The sequence below is a fragment of the Clarias gariepinus genome, chromosome 6, assembly GCF_024256425.1.
Source record: "Clarias gariepinus isolate MV-2021 ecotype Netherlands chromosome 6, CGAR_prim_01v2, whole genome shotgun sequence".
Lineage (NCBI taxonomy): Eukaryota > Metazoa > Chordata > Actinopteri > Siluriformes > Clariidae > Clarias > Clarias gariepinus.
In genome coordinates, this window is record NC_071105.1 from 9454951 (window position 1) to 9477401 (window position 22451).

At 41.7% G+C, this 22451-nt stretch overlaps 1 protein-coding gene across 6 annotated transcripts in view; it reads left to right on the plus strand.

Moving 5' to 3' along the window:
• Positions 1-18143, plus strand: part of pik3r3b (phosphoinositide-3-kinase, regulatory subunit 3b (gamma)) — a 209799-nt gene extending 191656 nt beyond the window's left edge. For 5 of the 6 annotated variants that reach the window (XM_053498158.1, XM_053498160.1, XM_053498161.1 and 2 more), the window contains 9 exons: positions 6562-6673; positions 8099-8197; positions 8291-8471; positions 8708-8833; positions 10020-10162; positions 10267-10443; positions 10586-10660; positions 10831-11001; positions 12672-18143. In XM_053498158.1, the coding sequence (XP_053354133.1) occupies positions 6562-6673; positions 8099-8197; positions 8291-8471; positions 8708-8833; positions 10020-10162; positions 10267-10443; positions 10586-10660; positions 10831-11001; positions 12672-12873 (1286 nt within the window). In that variant the 3' untranslated portion in view covers positions 12874-18143. Of the gene's footprint in view, positions 1-2550; positions 2723-6561; positions 6674-8098; positions 8198-8290; positions 8472-8707; positions 8834-10019; positions 10163-10266; positions 10444-10585; positions 10661-10830; positions 11002-12671 lie in introns of those variants that run through there. The other variant, XM_053498163.1, reaches the window with a different exon arrangement.
• The last annotated feature ends 4308 nt before the right edge of the window (positions 18144-22451 follow it).

The window sequence follows — 22451 nt, forward strand, 5'->3', positions numbered from 1 at the left end:
ACTAAGGACAAAATGATTCATATAAATACTACAGTCAAAATGATTCACAGAGTATTAATTAAAGACAGTGATTAATTTGTAACATGATGATTATTATAACTATCGACCAAATTATTCACATAACAAACATGGACAAAATGATTCATGTAATAATTACTCCAAAGTAATTCATACACCGATAAAGGGATTTACTATAATAATTACTACTGATAAAATGATATCATATCATATCATAACTACAAAGGGGTTAATATATAACTAGAGATTAAACGATTGCTTTAATATTTACAGTGCACTTCATATGATAATTACTAAAAGTGATTACAATGATAACGACACACAAACTGATTCATTTCATAACTTCGATGTCATTCGTATAATAATAATAATAATAATAATACAAAATTAAAGTGATCTATTTAATAATCACTGCAGATAGACTGATGAATATCTCTCTCCTAGCTTTGGACTTAGTGCGAGTGTTAGCAAGCGTAAATTAAATCTCATTTTTGAAGATAGATCTGTGGGAAGTTGTTTTCATATTAGTAACTTGAAACTTTTTTTACACCGATTGCTCCAGTTGCTTCTACCGCTCATCCGGATGCCCCTGACACCCGTCTCCAGAACATTCCCGAGGCTTCTTTCTTTAGCGCTGCCTATGCAGAGAACTGTTTCAGTGCAGTGCACTGCAGGTCCCCGGCCTGTGTAATATTTTCAACGTGACTCCGACAGCGTTTTACAGCCCTTCACAATGATGTCATAGACTCGAGCCCGGACCCCATTCAGGAGCCCGAGGCAGGGCTGACAATGGCTCGTTAATCCAGACCGTTAATTCTTGATGGGGCGATTCCTGTAATAAAAGCTCAGATGAGTCTTCGCAGGCAGGATGCGTGCAAAGAGTCAGTGTTTGACTCGAGCTGTAATTTTATTCCAACAGCGGTCATAGGCGTTGGGGTTATGATTCTACCGAACAAAGCACAAAGCTGCGAACAATATATCGTTTGTTTATCACCATGATGATCACGTTTTTTTTGTTGTTGTTTTTTTTTTTTACTGCCGATGTTGCAGAAGCTTTGAAGCGTAACCTGTGTCTTGTTGAAGACAGTACGCTTTCTTTCATTGTAAGAGATGCAACACCTACTCTGGGGGAAAAAAATATTATATAATAATAATAAATATGGCAGTACGGCGAATTCCAGCGTATCTGGGGTTCTGTCCAGGATTTTCATCCGACCTTTAAGAAGACCACTTTTTTTCTTTTTTTTCCCCTTCTGATAGAGCTTTGATTGGTCGAATCAGGCTTCAGCGTGGTGGCAGGTAGAATTATGAACTGAATAGCGGTTCGATTGTTCTGCCACTGGAATGAATGAGCACGACTAAGTGCGATCAGTCCATATATTCATCTTATCTCCTGCTCAGATGCCAAGACATGCTGGTTTATGGCGAGCGAGAAAGCTTCTTACGAACACCTCTCTCTCTCTCTCTCTCTCTCTCTCTCTCTCCATGCGCGCACACACTTTTCTCTCCGGTCTCATTCCACTGTACACGGCCACTTCGTCATCCGGTGGAACCCGTCTGAGCGCTGGTCGTGGGAGCAGAGGGGTCGACAACCCCCGCGGCCGAGGGGGAAGAGGGGCGCAGACAGAGGTTTCCCGGTTGATCAGAATATTAAACTAATTAGATATTTATTAGGCTCGCGAGGTCAGCAGGAGCGCCGGCGATCGGCTGCGCCACTCAGAACGAATGTGCTTTGTTCCATCGCACCACGCAGAGAGCACAGGTGGTGCGGGCACGCCCCCCCCACACACACACACCCTCCACCCACCCAGGGGGACCTGCAGTTCGGAACGAGAGGGTAAGAGTGGGCGGGGTTACGTTTTTGTGAAGGGTTTTATTTCAGGCAGATAGACACGCGTTTGTGAATGAATGGAAAATCTGTGGTTTTGTTTGTGTTTTGGTTTGTTTTGTTTTGCACATTTTTCTCACTATTTTGAGTAAATCCCACAATGCACTGCACTGCCGCACACCAGGAGTTTTGAGTTAAAAAATAAAATTTGAATTTGAGTTTGAGTTAAGCGTAATAAAAATAATAAGGAATAGCATTTCAGCTTTCCTGACTTCACACACAAAAACAAAACAAAAAATTTTTTTTGTTGTTTTTGTTTTGGAGGCGTAATGAAAAGAAGTGACATTACATCTTTTTTTTTTCTTACTCCTTTCTGGAGTTTTCGTGTAGGCTCTTTGAGACTAGGAGGCATAAACTTGCTCCGTGTGTGTGTGTGTGTGTGTGTACATTTGTGTCTTATTCCTTTCTGGGAGGAGCGTCTTTCCCCTCCCTCACCATTCCCTTGAGCTCTCTCTCGCTCTCTCTCTGCCTCTCTCCTTTCTCTCTCATGGCCATACCCCCCCCTTCCTCCTTTCCAACCTCCAAACCGCGTTCCTATTGGCTGCAGCGGACGTCTCCATTCAGAGGGTTTGTTCAGGGAGCAGCGTCTGAATTTAGGAGCAGGGATTTTCCCTCTGGCTTCAGTCTGAGAGCCACAACGCAGGCGGAGGCTGGAGAGGGAGAGAGACCGAGAGAGAGCGCGAGAGAGAGAGTGGGAGGGCGAGAGGGAGTGAGTGAGTGAGTGTGAGGGAGAGCGAGAGAAAGAGAGGACTCTTGTCCCGGGCAGCTGAGCGCACTCGGTACACATGCAGCTGAAAGAGGAAGCGGCGGAGGAAGGTAAGCGCGCTGCTGTCATCTCTCATCTTTCTTTCGCGGCTGCTGCGTCTTCATTGTGGCCGTCCCACCGGGAGACAAAAGGACCCATCAGCGAGTGTGTCTTTTTTGTGTGACTAGCGGGTTCATCTTGGTCTCTTCTCATCTCGTACATGTCAGTGTGATTTTATTTTCTGCAGAAATAAACGTTAGCACGGAGGATCGACACGGCCGGCTGTTAAACGGTGCGCGTGACCGTAATGTTTAGCACACACACTGATCCATAGTTTATTTATTTATTTATTTACTTATATTTGTTAGATCCTTGTACAGCTGTTTTGCAGCAGGGATGTAGCGGTGTTCGCGTGACTGACGGGACTCGCTGTCACTCACTACCGCACTTTCTAGAACAAATGCAGCGTGTGTATGAGTGAGAGAGTGTTTAGTTTGAGTTAAGAATTTAGACTTTTTCTTCCAGCAGTATTTTTTTTCTTTTTCTTCTTTATTTTCTTAATATGGTGCGCACTCTTTTTGGGGCTGGGGTGATCTGGTGTGAGGGGGCGGGGGGGGGGGGGTTGGCGCACAGCATCGCTCCGCGGGTGTTGAGCATCCTTGTTGCGAGTCTCAGCTAATACGAGGGAGCAGAGTTCATCGCTCCTTTGTTCGGAGCCGCACTGCCGGAACGCACCATCGCTCGAGTTTCATTATCCCTCTCTCTCTCTCTCTCTCCGTTTCTCTCATTCTGTCTCGTTCTCTGTCTCTCTTATTGTGTCTCGGTTCGGCTGAAGCGAGACCGCGCTCTGGTTTGTTTTCCTCCTTGTCATGTCATGCTAATGTGACCCAGGCAAAGAGCAGGACTTCTGCCAAGTTTGGAGTTTTACAGTTTTCAATTTTACATGAGGAAACTTTGTGTGTGTGTTTGTGTCATACGAAGCAGTGTAGCGCTAGAAGTGGTTATTTCCACCCCTCTCCTTTTCTCCTTTTTTTCTATTTAGTGTCAAATCGTGTGTGTGTGTGTGTGTGTGTGTGTGTGTGTGTGTGTGTGTGGTGGTAGGGGGCGAGTTGGTCGTGCACTTGCAGAAAGAGCTGACCGTGGAAAACTCGAGGCAGGAATGTGAGGTTTCAGCTCTGCTCGTGCACCTGCCTTTTGGCCCCTTTGTGTGTGTATTATGTGTGTGTGTGTGTGTGTGTGTGTGTGTGTGTGTGTGTGTGTGTGTGAAAAGCCACAGAGGCATTTCCCTTCCTCATGGCAGCGTGCCGCCCTGCGTGCTACTGTAGCCCTCAATGGGCCTTTGTGGCTCTGTGAAATCCCTCAGTCCTCTCATTGAGGTGAATGGGAGATTCTCACACACACACACACACACACAAACAAACATCTACAGTACAGGTAACATTCATAGACCTTTTTTGTTTGCTGTTGTTTTTTATGGTTATTTTTTGCAAGGTAACTAAAAGAAACAGATCAGAGTGAGTGTGAGAGAGTGCACCGTCTCACTTTCACTCTTCCTCTTACTTTCTCTATCATAAGTCCAAATGCGTCTTTTTTTTCTCTCTCCCCTGGCTTCCTGCTGTCCTCCCTCTCTGTCAGACTGAAAGATGTGAGTGTGTGAGAGAGAGAGCGGGAGGATGAGAAAACGCACCTGCAGAGGCTCAGGTCAGATACGACACGTGTCTGTTGGTCCTGCTGCTCCGTGACTGGTCCCCGTTTCTCACCCCACCGGGATAAACTTGGTCTAAGTCCCCCCCTCAGGTGTGGTGTATGTGTGTGTGTGTAGGCTTTTAACTCACTCCACAGACTGCAGCGCTGCTTTTAATTAATCATGCCCTCAAAGAGCACCATTCATACTCCCTCGTTCCTTCATCCACTCGCGCCGAAGACGAATAAAAAAAAAATTGTGAAGAGTAAGGCCTCTCATCGAGCAGCACTTAAAGGGAACCTGGGTTTTGTTTTTTTCTATGTTTATGTTACCTTTTTATAATTTATACAAGATTTGTTTTGTTGTTTTTATCCCAAGCAGAGAAATTTGACTCTCTGATCTTTCTGGATTAAAAATTTTTTTTTTTAATGTTTTTAATGTTTTTTTTTTAGCTGATTCCTTTTTGGGCCACAATGCACCAGATGAGATCAGATCGAATCAGTGTCTTTTTTTTTTTTTTTTTTGCTGTCCTTAGTTTAGTGCGTTTTTCTTTTTCTTTCTTCCTTCCAAAACCCGAGTGTTTTAATACATAACAACCCCCTCTGTGAGGATGGTGGCACCCTGACGGAGGCTTTCCAAAGCCCTGTGTGGGAATCACACCCGTACTAAGGGTGTGTGAGTGTGTGTGAGGCTGCTCTGTGATTCGTCCGCGTCTGCTTTCCACCCAAGTCAGCTGCGTTTGATGTTTCGCCCTCTCGTTCAAAAAAAAAAAAAAAAAACAGGGCAAAGCCCAGAGTGCGTCTTGTCTTTGATTCTCACTTGAAAGGCGGCTGCAGGAGCTCCGGGCGAGCGCGTGCTGGACGGACGTTGTGGGTGCGGCGCTGCGCGTTAGGCCTCAGACTGGGTCAGGAGAAGTTTAGTTTGGCTTGGCATGAGGCTTACGCCGAACACTGCACCCTCTGTGAGTTAAAACGCGAGCTTGTTTTTCCCCTCCGCTCCCTTTAAAAGTCGGGAACCCTTCCTCGCCAGCTAGCTGCACCTGGCCTGGTGAGGGTTGCCAAAGCCACTACACACACACCTCAACCAAAAAAAAAAAAAACACACCACAAGGGCATGGGCAGCTTTTTATCCCAGTCACAGAGCTCGACGTTACCTCTGGATCAGGATAATTAGGAGACGAAGAGAGAGAGGAGGCCCTCCACACGTTTGGGTTTTTCCGGTCCGATGAAGTCCGACGAGCTCCTGCCTCAGCGTCCCCCGAGCTGTTGCTCCAGCTGTTCAGATGCCTGTTTGGACAAAAACAGAGAGCGCGTGATGCCAAGAGCGTTCAGGCCTCTTTATTTACTGCAAATCAAACACTGGACGGCCAACATCGGCGAGGTGCGGGCGCGCGTCTCCAGCGTCAGCGGAGTAACCGTGTGTCATCATAAATCATTGAATCAAGCATTATCCTGTATAATCACATCGTTAGCGGCTTAAATTGTGTTTTTTTTTTTTCTCCTACGAGTTCATTCACAGGTGTATGAAAGGTGTGAAATAATTCAGATTTAAGCAATAAGTTGTGAGAGATGAGGATGTGCTCGAAGGCAGATTTTTATTTATTTTTATTTTTCTCTCCGTCTAAGAAACTCAGCTCATCCAAGCGATCATCATCATCATCATCATCATCATCATCATGTGTTTCTCGACCGCAGGCTCCTCATTGCAGTGTTCCTGATTTGCACAGACGAGGCCTTCTTGGCATTAAAAGACTGCATTATAGGGTTATAAAAAGCAGTAAATTGAATTTGCTGATACCTGCAGAAAACCCTGCTTGAGCTCTGTGTGTGTGTGTGTGTGTGTCTGTGTGTGTGTGTGTCTGTGTGTTTAACGAGAAATAGCCTTGCCCTGTTTTTATTTGGTGGTGTTATGGCTTTCTGGTCTGTGGGTCTGGTGTTAATCTTGCCAGCTGTATTTCTTTTTTTTTTTTTTTTTTAAGAAGAATTGTTGCTCTGTCCACTCTGACGGCTCGGGCTCACGTCTGATACTCACGCCAGCCTCACGTGACTCCGCGCCAGCTGCCGGTGTTTTGTCTCGTTTCGTTTAATCAGTAACAGTCCTGTTCCGACACTCGAGTCTCGTTCCAGAACGTGTCTTTGATGTCTGAACCTGATGATGAAGTAACGGGACACGGACGAGATTAAAGCTTTTTTTTTCTTCTTTTTTTTCTTTTTTTTTTTCTCGCAGCTCTTCCTCCGAAGCCGGCCAAACCCATGACTCCTGTGAACAGTAACGGCGTGAAGGAGGCACCAAGCAGCTCTTTGCAGGAAGCCGAATGGTACTGGGGAGACATATCCAGGTAAGACACGTGCGTTTGGGTTTGATGGTTTATCTGCCTGCCCCACACACACACACATTTCTTCTGCAGAGTATGCAGTTATTCAGCCAGCACACATCAGGTGATGGGAAGTTATGAGATCCCCTGCGGATGAGATAAAAGGCTCGGCGGGATCCCACACGCGCCAAGGAAGGGAAGCGTTCGCATCGATCCCTCCGCAAACGATGACATCCATCCGCGCAGTCTCTTCAGGGATGACGTCATCCGATTCATTCATGCTGGGGGGCGTCGTCGATAGATTAGGTGCATCTCGGTCAGATCAGACAGAGTGAGGGTGGAAAGCGGTGAAATCAACAGCTCGTCGAGCGCATTAAAACTCTCAGGTCTTAGCAGATTAGAGGGCTGGCTTATTGATCGGGCTTTATATCATAAACCCCCCCCCTCATCCCCTCCCCCGTTTGATGCCATAACGCGGCTTAAGGTTCACCCCAGGAACCGTCCTGAGCGCCGCAGATCCACCGAGGTGAACGCCTCCACGAGCTTGTTTTCAGTCTGACCTGAAATCCTGGCTATTTTCAGAGCGTGACTCATCTCGCAGGTAAAATTAGAAGCAACCAGTCAGATCAGATCAGATCTGGCATTCGTTCCCAGTGTGTTTCTGCAGCTTATTTTGTATTCTATTAACCCTCGTTACGTTAGGATACGGAGATATTATTCTTCAACTCGCGCCTTTTAACGTTTCCCGTCTGAATCCATGATTCTTGCCTCATGAAATCCTTTTCTACTTTACGTTTTTGTTTTCATCCAGCTTGTGTTCCTGCTCCGATTCCTCAAATGGATAACTCTCGCTATATATCTTCTTTCCATGTCAAGGAAAAAAAAAAAACCAAGGAGCAAAAGCCCCAGAGAGACTGTATAAATAAAATCATCTTTTTTAAAGTGACCTTAAAATAGTTTCTTTACCTCAGATGGGTACACAGCAGGATAAATTTATAGCCCCGCCCCCCTCTCCTGAGAGCACTGGATCTCAGAGGTCAGCTGAGACGACCAAAAGAGCCAGACAGGGACGAGAGAGAGAGAGAGCACAGACACTCTGGATAAGAGTAAAAGAGGACAAGACCTTGATTTTTTAAACCATGTGCTCCGTCAAGGTCAGAAGGGGGACAAGGCCACGCAGACATCATGTGTCATGGCAGTAAATCATAACTGTATTTCTAATAAGCTGAACAAAATAATTCATACATTTGTGTTATTATAAAAAAGCACTGAAGGGGTTAGAACATCATCAAAAAACACACACACTCCGAGAGGACAAAGCAGCAGGAGAGCGTAGTGCAAAAGACAAGACACAGGAAGCGGAGTACCTGTGTACCCGTGATGCGTTCTGATCTCATTGTCTTTGTCCTAACTGTTTTGTCTCCTTTGTCTCTCTCTCTCTCTATCCAGGGAAGAAGTAAACGACAAACTCCGAGACATGCCAGACGGGACCTTTCTGGTCCGGGACGCCTCGACTAAAATGCAGGGAGACTACACGCTAACTTTAAGGTAACCAACCCCATCCGTTTAAGGATCAGCACCCAAGGTCGTGAGTGAATCCTCGAATCACGTCACGTAACGCGACTCGATCTGTCCTTACAGAAAAGGCGGGAACAATAAGCTAATCAAGATCTACCACCGGGACGGCAAATACGGTTTCTCAGACCCGCTGACCTTCAGCTCGGTGGTGGAGCTCATCAGTCACTACAGACACGAGTCCCTGGCTCAGTACAACACCAAACTGGACGTCAAGCTCATGTACCCCATCTCCCGCTACCAGCAGGTATGTTCAAGCACGACACCCATCAGCCATCTCACGTCACTGTCCATCTCTACACCATTAGTTGTTATAATTAGAAAATACCACAGAGATACACCTTCATGTTTATTAAGTGTTCCTTATTTCTACAAGGAATGAGAGGTAGTGTGTGAGTAAATTGTACAAGGCTGTCACTTTTATATTATTCACTAAGATCCTTTCCAACTCAACTTTCAACTCTCTCTCTCTCTCTCTTTTAGGATCAGCTGGTAAAAGAAGACAACATTGATGCTGTGGGGAAGAAACTCCAGGAATATCACAATCAATATCAGGAAAAGAGCAAAGAGTACGACCGGCTGTATGACGAGTATACGAAGACGTCGCAGGTATATAAAATAAATGATTCCTTCTTCACTTTCATGAAACCTAAACATTTTTGTTCAAACGTAAAATTGTCCAAAAAGGAGAAGGAACCAGTCACCCCCGGACACGATATTATCACCATACTAATGTGCTGATTCAATTAATATTGTCATTATGGAAGTATCACCATTTTATAAATATCCAGATTTAATAACCCTAGATTTTGTTACAGTTTCTGAAACCTTATTAAGTAATTAAATGTAGCCCATGCCTTATAACATTAGTTTTTTCACTTGAAATTTAAACAATGCTTAAAGTCCAAGAGTTTAAAAAAAGCTACATTGTTACTGAGCAGCACATATCTCCGTCCAAATTCACATTTTATTTGTTACGTACAGTCGTTTACAGTATGATATTCAGTGAAATGCTTTTACAAACGCCCATGACCTGAAAATTAAAAATAATATTCAAATACAGAGTATGAAATAAGAAGATAATTAATGGTAATAATTAAGAAGAATAGAGTACGAAAAAGAAAATATTCAAATGAGCAATATAAAATAAGAAATATTGCTAAAAACGATACAAATATAAAAAACTAGCTGTCAAATCTACACCAGGAAAAAGTCCTTTATAAAAAGTCTCAAACCTTACTCAAACCTGTGTAATAAGTGGGTTTGAGATGAACTTGCTCACAAAGTTTGGAGGGAAAAGGGCAGATCAGAGGCTTTTAACAAAGGCGATTTTTAATAATGTAACTGCGTAAAAAATGCGTTTGTGTTGCGTCAATGTGTAGAGGATCGGTTATATCTGAGGTCATGGTCAGTCAAACTGAAAAAAAAAACAACTATTTCTGGTCACTAGGGGGAAAAAAGGTGTAAAGACTATAGGTACATCTTTACTATTAAATGTAAAATTAGTTGTTGTTTTTTTAAGTGTAGTGATACATGAATCGGCACACAAAAGAATCACGATTCATACGATACGTCGTCTGTTTATGCAGCATCGTATATACCATATACGTATATACCTATACCACTTTCTTTTTGTATTGAAAAATAAACCTTAATATAATACTTCCATATCCATTTCATCCTTGCGGAGAGGCCTTTAGCACACGTAGGACACGTTACGTTCTATATTCAGAGACGTGTCAGTATTGAGTGCATTGATTTTTTTTTTTTCTCTCTCTTCCGCCTTTGATCGTAGGAGATTCAGATGAAGCGCACGGCAATAGAAGCCTTCAACGAGACCATCAAGATATTCGAAGAGCAGTGTCACACGCAGGAGCGCTACAGCAAGGAATATATCGAGCGCTTCCGCCGAGAGGGCAACGACAAGGAGATCGAAAGGTACACTCTCGCTTTACTCTGCTGCAGTATGGTCTCGCTGGAAATCCCACATCGCCATAGGTGTGAGGCGTACTCGTACTCAAACATTGTGCTTTTTCCGCTAGGATAATGATGAACTACGCCAAACTCAAATCGCGACTAGGGGAAATCCACGAAAGCAAAATCCGCCTAGAGCAGGACCTAAAGACACAAGCTCTGGACAACAGGGAGACGGATAAAAAGATGAACAGCTTAAAGCCAGACCTTATCCAGCTGAGGAAAATCCGAGATCAATATCTTGTGTAAGTGGCTGCTTTTATTCCATGTAGAGCAGGGTGGGGTTGAGTGTGTGTGCACATGAAAGAGAGAATAGTTTTTTTTTTTTTTTTTTTTTTTTTTTTAACCCCTTCCCTCATCAGTAATTTCTGTCTTTCTTCCTCACAGCTGGCTCAATCACAAAGGCGTACGTCAGAAACGAATAAATGACTGGCTGGGCATCAAAAATGAGAACACAGATGAGTAAGTTTATTACAGCTTTTTCCCCTCCTTTTCTTTCCTTTTATTTTTACATTCCCCTTGAGTCACTGTTGGAGCTGGCTGCGAAATTAATAAACAGAAAATTTTCTGCATCATGAGTGTCGGTTATTTAGTGTTGTCAGTCTCTTATTATGCTCTGTTTTTTTTCCTAGTACTTACTTTGTGAGCGAAGAGGACGAGAACCTGCCACACTACGATGAGAAGAGTTGGTTCGTCGGGGACCTGAACAGGACGCAGGCCGAGGATCTTCTACTGGGCATGCCAGATGGAGCTTTCCTCATCCGGGAGAGCAGCAAGAAGGGCTGTTACGCCTGCTCTGTAGTGTGAGTAGAACTTGATATCTCTTGATTCCAATTCCCCAAAACGGTCTTCACTGCTGAGACAAAGATAATCAGAATTGGTTAAGTGATTGATTGACAGATGATTAGAGGTGGGCAGCGTCATCACCATGTGCAGCAGTGAGTGTGATTTTGATCAAGTACAACATATTCCTGTTAACCAGACGCAACAATACGATGTCATCAAGGAAAGTTCAATATATAATAGTTGTCTAAAAGAAAGTCCATACTGCGTGTATTCTTTATATAACTAAAATGAGATTTATTGGTTTATTTTATTCAGCGGTATATACAGTAGCAGATGTTGTCGATGTAGATATGCCACAACCAATCGACACCATGATGCAAAATGCAGAACTACACACTGCTATCTGCTCATCTGAGTGTGTTAACAGACATGAGGAATTTGATTCCAGCTGTTTGTGGCTCTCAAGTACAGAACAACATAGAACACTGTACATTTGTTGTAGAAAACAGTAATTATACAACATTCAGTCAATATATTGCACGTGTGCGCGCATGGGGGTGCGGGAGAAATGAGTCGTATTTAGTCATGTGGATTGGTGTGCTTTTCATTGTATATTCATATTAAAGGCGTATAAGACTCACTTTGTCAGGCTTAAGAACAAATCCAACTTACGAACGTGCTCCTGGAACAAAACTAGTTTGTAAGTAGGGGACTTGCTGCGTACATAAAGTGAGTGTGCAAGGTAGGGCAAGTAGCCCTGTGTGCTTCACATATACTATGATAAATAAGGCAAAACGAAAAGTATTAGTAGTAATGTGCAGTAGCATGTAGGGAGTTTGTTGGGGGCATGGTGGTAGTGGTGAGTTGTTTATATACATAAATAGACATATATTCTGTATATATAAATATATATATTAACAATAGGATACAAATAAAATTGGAGTAAAATGTGCAGTGTTTAGTAGTTGTCACAGAAAAGTGATCCATGATCCCGCCTTTTATACGAGAGCTGTACTGAAAATAATGTAAAAGTGGGCATTTTTATTGAACTGACAGGCGGTTAAAATTTAACATGTTGGTGGTAGAGTACAGTCAGTTACGTTCCTAGAGCACCTGTGAATTGTAAAAACACAAATTGTTGATGTGGTCAAAAATTCCCCCAAAAACTTTGCTTTAATTTCAAACTCAGTTCAATACTGTACCATTAAATAAACAGAGAAAGTAAAGGTAAACCGTATACTGTACATCACTGTACTGCTGTGTCTCCTGCAGTGCTAAAATGTAAAATACCCATGTTACCCCTCTCTATGTACTGTAGTTCATGCAGGCGTGTTTTGTTTAGTATGTACTGTTGTTTTCTTTGGTATAAGTATTGTAGGGTAAATACAGTAATAATTTACCGTCCCAGGCCATGTTTCCTCTACAGTTGCTTTGTGTTCTCTCTACAGTACTAAAAAATATTATAGGATTATATTTTGTATGGAAATTTTGCTAAACTTACATTAATATTCCTTTTAAGTTACAAAATTAGTAAGTTAGTTATATTGTTCTTAATAGTTAAGCATTAAAATGCATGAAAAATTATATACTGACATTGTAAAATGAATAAAAGAAATTGCTGAGGATATACCTGCTTTGTTTGTAATGATCTGGACTTACCCGTGTTCTCTCTCTCTCCCTCGTGTAGTGTGGACGGAGAAGTAAAGCACTGTGTGATCTACAGCACGCCGCGTGGTTACGGCTTCGCTGAGCCATACAACCTGTACAGCACTCTGAAAGACCTTGTTCTGCACTATCACCAGACCTCACTGGTCCAGCACAACGACTCGCTCAACGTGCGCCTGGCCTACCCCGTCTACGCACAGATACCCTCGGGCCCCCGCAGATGAGGCCCCGCCCACTCCAACACATATACACATACAGACAGACAGACAGACACAAGACACATGTCTGTCTACAAATAACACGAAAAACACTTGCTGCAACTCTCTCTCTCACACACACACACACACACACACACACATGAACGACAGCCACCTTCGGAGTTCTATATTTTTACTAGAACAATTTGGAGGGCATTCTTTCTAAAGACTGCTTGATTTGCACAAGGAAGTTTTAAATGTTTGTGAATGTGAAAAAAAAAAGAAAAAAAAAAAGACAGAAGGAAGCAGAAGAGGCGAGTTTCAGGTGACCCACGCTGCTACCTAAACTCCAGCTGGGACTTTTTATGTGCTTCAAGATTTAAAGCTTTTTTCTTTTTTGTTTTTGGTCCTTTTTTTTTTTTTTTTTTTCTTCATTGTCATTCATTTGTAAAAAATTTTTTTTTATTTCTTTCTCTTCTCCCAACCTCCTTTACAAAGTGCAAGGCAGGAAAATGTTTTTGTTTCGTCTCTCTCTTTCCCTCTGTTTCTTTTTCTTTCTTTCTTTCCCGTCTCTCTCTCTCTCTCTTTTGTGTGTATGCTGAAAAGGCAAATGTATGTAGCAAACAGACGCCTGACACTTTCCAGAGTGTTTCTCACAGTAACTGCTGCTGAACAAGGGATTGCGGGAGGGAACGGAGCAGGACAGGGGGGGTAACGGGTGGGCTTTGGGGAGACAAGCTGAAAGGGCACAAGTGAAAATATATCATAGTCTTAAACTACACAAGCTTGCTATTATTTTTTAGAGGGGAGCTGTTTTTTTTTTTTTTTTTTGGGGGGGGGGATTATTATTATTTGCTTTTCTTGCTGGATTTGATCTTTTTTTTTTTTTTTTTTTAAGAATAATTTTTTCTGAGCAGTAATGGTGTTACAGTCCAGTGCAGAGACCAAAGCTAGCATAGCAAAGAAGTCCCTTTATTATTATGATGATGATGATGATTATTATTATTATTATTATTGTTTCTTCTGTTCATTTGTTGAATACGAACGAGAGTGTTATTTCACCCTAAAACCTAAGACTCGGTAACTAAAGCTCCAGACAGAAATAAAGCTTCTAAAGTTCTTGACTGGATTTTTTTTTTTTATTATTATTATTATTTATTATTTTTCCCCCCTCTCTTCTTTTAATAAAAAAATTCTTATTGACACATTTTTGAAATGACTTTTAGAATCGCAAGCAGTGAAAAGAATTTTATTGGAAAAAAATAAATAAATAATAAAGCCAGTCAAGGAAATGGCTGTCGTGTGCAGCTCTAGTTATTAAGTCTGAATAGGTTTTAGGGAAAAATGTCACTCCTGTTAAAGCCTATGCTAATAAATCATGAACCACACATGAAATAGTGTTGGCGTGTGTGTGTACTTGAAGTGAGGACAAGCTCGGTTTTGAGCACTTAAGCATTAACACTCTTTGATGTGTGGTTGTTAAAATGACACAATCTCTGAAAGACAAAATGTTGACTTATTCAGTGAACGAGAAGCAGAAGCGATCGGTTAGAAGCAGCAAGTCATGAGATTTCATTTAGATGAGAACAGAAACGACGACGTGGAGTGCAGCCCTACACGTGTTTTGATAGCAGAGATAAGCTCTGCCGCGCCGATTAGCAATGATCACGTGCACCAGGACCACGTATAAGGAGAAGAAAAAACAATCATCTTCTTCTCTACCTGGTGTTTCTTACAACTAGTGACTGCTTTCACTGTTTAAAAGAAAAAGAAGAAAAAAGTCAACTTTGGATCACTTGGCTACTCTTTAATGTTCATGTCGCACAATTAAACCTTTCCAGAACTCAGATGACGTCACAGCGAACAGAAATGCACAAGTGGTTACACGGGCCACGTGACTTCTTCTCATTCGCACTGGACTCTCTCTTTCTCTCTCTCTGCTGCTCGTTCCTGATTAAGTTTGTTTCGTCCATGCTCCTCTTTCAAAGCTCGATCCTAAAAGCCTGGCACTTGATTGCTTTTTGATGTCAATTCTCTTTCTCTCTCTCACACACACCGCATGGGCAGCTGAAGGAGCGTAACGTTGCTTATTCCTCCTTTATAAACTCTATGCATTATGTCCACCTCCGTGTCGCACTCTCTCCTCTGCGTATATATTATATATTGTACTCCGCACCAGAGACGTTTACGTACAAAAACCCACACGTACAGATGCACAGTCAGTCAGTATTCCTGTATTCACGTCTGTCAGACCAGGAGTCAGTGGTCATTCCGATCAAGGATCAGCCCATCGAGTTCCGCGCGCTCTATCTGTCTTCCCTCTTCACGTACGGCTTCGAGAAAACAAAAGAAAAAAAAAAACGCGTCCAAGTCCCTGATAAAAGCCACGTGTCCTCACAGCTTGTGACCAGACAGTGAAGGATTTTTTTTTCCTTTCTCTTCTCTGTCCTCTGCATTACAGCCTCGTATTGATCTGTCTATCTGCATCGACCCCCACATGACCGCGTGAGGGCTGTAAGTGCTGAGGAACGAGCCGCGCTCGAGCGATACTGGGAAAGCTGGGGAATGACCCAGGTCTCCACGTGAAACTCTGTATCTCCAGACATCCACTTTTCAACGCCGTTCCCGACAAATACTTGATTTCCTCTTCTGCACTATTGACACCCCGGACGCACGGCGGGAAAAAAAACGCAGCTCACGTGCACGGGGTCGGCTTTTACGACTATTATAGATCAAAGATTCTATTTAGCGTCTTGTGTTTTATTTTTTTCAAAGATGCAGATTGTTTGTCTAACCTGGGCCACTGACGGGTCCTCTCTCTATTACTTGAACTATTGCATTGCTCACTGTTGAATGTCTTTATAATGCATATATACAAATATATTAAAGAAGAGGAAATCCCTTTCTACGACAGCCGAGTCTATGTAAAACGCATTTATTCAAAGACACAAACTTCGAGTGTTGGTTGTTCTCTTAAAGGGGTTTTGCTTTAACTGAAATTTTACGACTGTTTATTGGATCCTGCTGTCCAATGTTGCACACATCATGTTGAAGAGACTTTATAGAACAACGTTACAAACCTGGCGACACAGTGAGAGATTTTTTTTTTCTTTTTCTGTGTGTCTCGTACAACTTCGTCACGTTCGGACATTTATTGAACAATTGTTAAGGCTGAGTTGTAAATTTTTTTTAATTTTTTTTTCAATTTCTGGCATTGAGACCAAAGATTTTAGTTACTTTTTTTTTTTTTTTCTTCAAGTGTTTGTTTTTTGAGTGAATGCATAGTTTTTTTCTTGCTTTAATGAAAACCCAAGGTGATGTACTGGTTGGGTATTCTTGATATTATTATTATTATAATTATTATTATTATTGTCGTTCGTATACTCGGACTATTCAAGAATCTTTAAGTCAAGAAAAAAACTTGTAATTTTTTTTGTTCCCCCCCCAGCACCATCGTAGAAAGTGCTTGAATGGTGTAGTGTGCCATCAGTGTTCTCATTTCGACCGACTGCTCACTGACACGTGTCGCGTAACGTAAGGCAACGTCACGCCTACCGAAATCCTGTTCTTCGTTCTTTTTCTCACGTTCGTACAAAGCCGGGGTCTTGCTGGAGCCCTGGATTTGTCTCTCCTTTGCTCATTTGTACAGAGAGAAACGCAAACTAGTGCACCTAGCAATTTGTGGTTTGTCTAACAGAAAGAAAGAAACAATGTGATCATCATTCTCTGCAGGGCAGAAAAGCGGTGGGGTTCGTCAGCACCCTTTGTTCACACACGCCACAAAGCATGCAATATTTCCTTTTGTTTTTATTTTATAATTTTTTTTTTTTTTCAATTTCTTTCAAAAAGGTTTCAGGGACAAAAACAAGCATTGCATTGGGGGGTTTCGTATGAAGGACATGTTTACCAGAGGGGGAAACAAACAAACAAACAAACAAAAAAAAACGTCTGTGCGTTTTTTTTTCTTCCCCTTTATTAAGACGTGGGATGGGGATTTGTCGGGGTGGGAAAAGCGCAACTAAACACAGCTAAAGAAAGATTAAAAAAACAGTAACGGTGCATTACTTCGAAAGCTCAAAGGGTTTGGGCATGAACCAAAACCTCTCCACTCACCTCGAACCGTCCGAGTTGTGATCCGATTCATCAGGCTTCGGTTATTTCAAGACTGTTAACGCCACAACGTACGATACTCTCGCCCTTTTGTGCAGCTCTGCAAAGTTTTATTTGCAGTTGGGTTCGAATATGTCGTGATTCTCATCGGGAGTCTTTTATGTTCTTACCACTACTGTCACATCATGACACCCAGCACAGCTTAATGGAGTAAAGCTTCTTATATTTAAATGATTTTAAAAAATAAAGGAAAAAAATGTAAACGTGTAAAAAAAAAAAAAAAAAAATGTAAAAAAAAAAAAAGTTTTAAAAGATTTTTAAAAAAAACAACCCACTTTCCCTCCCACTTTGACATACGTACAAACCCAGCATGCTTCTTTGGTACTCTTGACTGTTGTTTTGTGTAAAAAAGAAAAAAAAAACTAAACAAAAAAAAAAAGATGTTGAACCAACTGTTATTTGTCTGTTTATGGTGTAGTCAGATATACATTTTGATATCGCTTATTAAAACACTGCTTTTTCAGCTGAAATAAGTTTGAACCCTGTGTTTCAGTGGACAACGCAAATATGATATTGTTCCTAAATACTGAGAACGAGGGGTCGCGTCAGCAATAGCAAACCTGCCACTGGGTTGCACAGGAATTCATCCATACGTCACTGGATTCCCACAAAGTGTCTCCTGATAATCTCTTGAAACAGCACCAGTTGAATTCGATACACACACACACTCCAGTGTATATTTGCCCGACACCAGCAGATACAGTATGTCCAGTCTCAGCTTGAGCAATAAGCCGTCGGCCCTGAAATCAGCTGAAAATCTCTCCATTCAAACGGAAATCTGAGAGCATGCACCAAACTCCAATCTCTCCTGCACTACCTACACATGCGCTTTTTTTATTATTATTATTATCATCATTATTTTTGATTTTACTCAGTCACATCTCGTTAGGTCTGGAAAAAAAAAAGAGTAGAAATCGTCCTCTTTCTCAGTATTTGGATATCATCCTTGCTACAGGCTTATTGATACTCCTCAGTTGTTTTCCACCATATTTTCTCGTATCTGTTACGATAGTTTGTATTGGTTGTAGACTTTCCATTTGTTATGAAATGAACTCATGTATATTCTCAATGGATCTCCACCATATTCATTTCTCTTGCGGAATAAAGAAAATATTTTTGTCCAAGTTTGTCCGAATTTCTGGGTTTTTCTTTTTTTTTTTTTCTCTCTCTCTCAATAAATTTGTCCTCTTTACTGCTATTAAAAATAAGCTGAAGTGGTTTAGTGGCTGTGTGTCATGTTCGAGTCTTTATTTAATGATTGAGGAATAATTCTCCAGGCTTTTATTTTCAGTCCGGTCCCTGTACCTGAGCTGTTTTAGAGACACATGTATCATCTAACTTATTGCATGAAGCAGTGAGAAACAGGTGTAGATGATGACAGATGATCAGATCAGTGATTAGTATACTGCTGATGCTGATGCTGAATGTTACATAAATAACCAATGTTTAAAAAAGCACTTTGCAGCCTAAAGATACAAGTTTGTAATTTTTTGCGGTAAAGCATTTATTTACATTTCTTCAATTGAATCTACATCATTTAATTGAATTTAATATGAAGAAATAAGGGCTGGCTCAAGCCTTTGGTGCACTATTGTATGTATAATGAATATAAAAATGAATATTGTGGAAAAGTAACTTTTTTGTAGTAAAACTCGTATTTTAAACCTTGCTCATGAAAATAAATAAAAATCCAGTACCTGCAACTATTAGTTTGATTTAGAAACTATTAAAAAGATTTAGATCAATAAAAAAAAGAATTTACAATACATAAACGTCAGACTTGTAAAACTGCATGAGTTACTGCATCTGTGCAGCATGGCATGGAGGCGATCAGTGGCGATGCTGAGGCTTTAGTGGAGAAGACCAGGTTGCTTTGATAGCAGCCATCCACTCATCTCTATGATATTTACATTGTTTTGCGATGCACTATATGTTTTTTAGTCCATCTGATACATCTGCCTGCCAACGGTTGTTCCCCACCCTGGCAATATACTCTATCCCGAGTGTCTATGTTCTGGGGCAGTTAATTGAAGGGGTCGGGTTGCCACCTTAGCATTCACACATTACGGGCAAGTTAGGAACACCAAGTAGCCCGACCTGCATGTTTTTGGACTGTGAGAGGAAACCAGACCCTGAAGATGCAGTGCTAGACACTAAACCATAAACCCAGAGAAAGAGTGTGTTTGTGTTTGTTTAGCATTTACATTTGATGGACATGAATTATTTAGTCTCCACACTGAAATCACTGCTATATGAACGATCAATCAGGTCAGAACTCGGCTTCTAACATTTTCTTTCTATTTTATCCCTCCATCACACAACTGAAGCATGTGTAGAGACTATAACTTATTAAAGATCCTGCCTTACATACAGTATTTATACACTTTAGATGTTCAGAGCATTTGAATGCAGTTTATATACTGTATATATATATATATAAGCAAATAAAAGGCAAAAAAAGGGGAATAGGGGAGAGCAGCGCTGTCCAACTTAGTGTAACCTCTACAGACTACTCTAACAGAATACTTGATATAATTCCCAGCTGTGGACGGAATGAAACACAACGCAGCCTGCTTTTACAGGGAAATAATCAATGACACGGTGGTGTGTGGCATTGAACTGTTGTTTGCCTTGTGTACCGCAGAAACTGTCAATGCTAACAATTTCTTATTTATTAGATAACCAAGTCTTTTTTATTTATGAACCTCTGCCACTGCAAAAAAAGATGCTTTGTTAGAGTAGCGCTTTCATTATAGCAGCTATAAACAGTCATTCCCTCACTAGTCTCTTTATTTCAATGAGACAGAATGCAGCTTGTCATGTTATTAAGGAACTCACTAAGATGTCTTCTGACACCGGAGACTCCTCCTAAAAATGCTGAATAAACAGTTCCTGCAACACATTTTTCAAATCTGTTAATGTGGAGCATCCTTGGACGACCTGTTACCATAGAAACGGTAAACAAGTGCATTAGTACAAACCTGTGATTCGTCATTCAGCCAGACCGCTCGTCAGAGCTGCGCTTACAGAAAATAAATCACCAGCTTCTGACCAATCAAGGCGACACGATGGCTTAGCGGTTAGCACCGTTGTCTCGCACCTCCAGGGTCCGGGTTCGATTCCCACCTCAAGTCTGTGTGCATGGAGTTTGCATGTTCTCCCCCTTGCTTAGTGGGTTCTCTTCAGGTATCCTGGTTTCCTCCTACAGCCCAAAGACATGCAGTTTAGGCTACCTGGCATCCCCATATTATGAATGTGTGTGTGCCCTGTGATAGATTGGGCCCCTGTCCGGAAGGTACCCCGCCTCGTGCCCTATGTCTCCTGGGATAGACTCCAGGCTATGAGTGGGTGACAAATCAGAGTTAAGAATTTAACTGAGAGCGTTTACAGCTGTGCATTTCAGCATCGCTTGACACATCCTGAAACAGCTGGTTTTTACCTAATCAGAACAGAAATCGTTGCTTTCATTAACGATACGCATCGCTACTGGCCCTGGATTCGCTTAGAACGTCGAGAAATCGAGAGCTTAGAACATCGATTAGCTGCCTGAGCAGCATGACGAGCTCGAAGCAGAACAATACCAACTGGATGAGACGTCCTCAGGGCTTCTGCCTTAAGGCACACTTTTATGACAAGACTGAATTATACTGAAAGAAAAAAAGAATCAATCTCTAAACCATTCTGACCCGGACTGTGGATGATGGCTCGCTGCGCAGGTTTCTCCTGATTCGGCTGCTACTGAGGAACTGGTGCAGGAGACCCCTGTATCTTTCCTAAAAGTAAATAATAATAATAACACGGTTAATAATTAATGGCTTCCAGCAACACCACACCCTGATGCTCTAGGATTTGATGTTGGTTACAAGGTCAATTTTAACAGACACGTATTCATACTTTTCCCACACTGCTCAGAGGGTGTGAATCTGGACAGGGATACACACAGTATATGTGTCATACAGTACAGGCACGCCAATCAGACTACAATGCTTGGGAAACCAGAGAGAACCCTCAAAGAATGTGTGTACACACACACACACACACACACTGAGACCAGAGGCGAGATTCAAACCCACAACTTCGAAGGTGCAAGGCAACAGCGCTAACCACTGGGCCACTGTGTCTCTCTTATGCTGACCTTACATTCATTTATGTATTCATAGGCAGCTTCCTGCCTAAGTGAGGAAACAGCAGAGTCGCACTGAGTCGTTATCAACCAGATAATTTTTCAACCAAAACACAGTATTGGTGCTGATTAAATTTTTTTTATGTTATACATATAATACTGAAAGTGTGTGTGCCAAAGAAGCTACTTCTGAAGTTTATGCAACATGGAAGTGACTGATTTTGCTTCCCTAAATATTTCAAGTCGCTTTGGAGTTTGGAATTTATACAGTACTGTATGTGCCCCCAAAATGGCAATTTTTCAGGGTTAAACTGTCTCGCCTCCAATATTAATAATTTCAAATGCTAATTATTTATATTTTTATTATGAGGATTGATAATAAAATTGGTGCTTAAAATTCTATAAGCATATAACTGGTAACTTACATAGTTGTTTTGTAAAAGTTAAAAAAGCAACAAAAATCTGTAGTGTCCGTAACCATGTCACATTGGTGTTGCAATATCTGAACAATTTAGCATTTTAGAATAATACACTTTATTCATAAATTGGCCAAGTTCAATCTGAATGACTATTTAGACCATTGAAGATTTCCCCAGAGAAGGGACATGAAATGTATCCGAAAATTCACTTTTCCACCTAGACCCTTTTTTTGCCAGCAATAGTTTGCGTACTGAGTTAGTCCAGGTTTCTGATCTAAACTGCTGCATCCAAAGTTTCGCTCAGCTTAGTTACAGGAATCTAACTACACCATCGAGTTCTTTTGAATGTTAGAGTCAAAATAAATGTGTGTGTGTGTGTGTGTGTGTGTATGAGAGAAAATCCCTGCAAGGCTCATTAAACTTGATGCAGGCCCATCATTGGAAATGGAGATGAGAATGCTGACATCTCCCGTTCGCTAATCTATAAAGATCAGGGTTCAGCAGATCTTTACGTTCTTTATCAACTGCACCTGCCCAGCGGGACCAGGAAAACGTGGAGGAGGGGTCAGGGTCAGAGCCAACTCCGTCTCCTTCTCCGTCTCCGTCTCCGTGCCCGGACCTCAGAAAATACAATAATAGCAAAATCAATAGCATCCCTTTGGCACTGTTCAATAATATGACACGGTGATAGTTTCACTTATTGAGAGATGAAGTTCCACCAGCCTCAGAGGTTTTAATCCATCATCTGATTGTCGTCCTGAACAGAACGAGCGTTTCTCTCAAATCTGCCACCAGTATGAGATAACTAGAAGGAAATACATGAATCAGCTCCTAGAAATTCCAGTCAGCTGTGTTTTGTCTAAAATCTCATACGACAATAGGTTCTTTCAGGA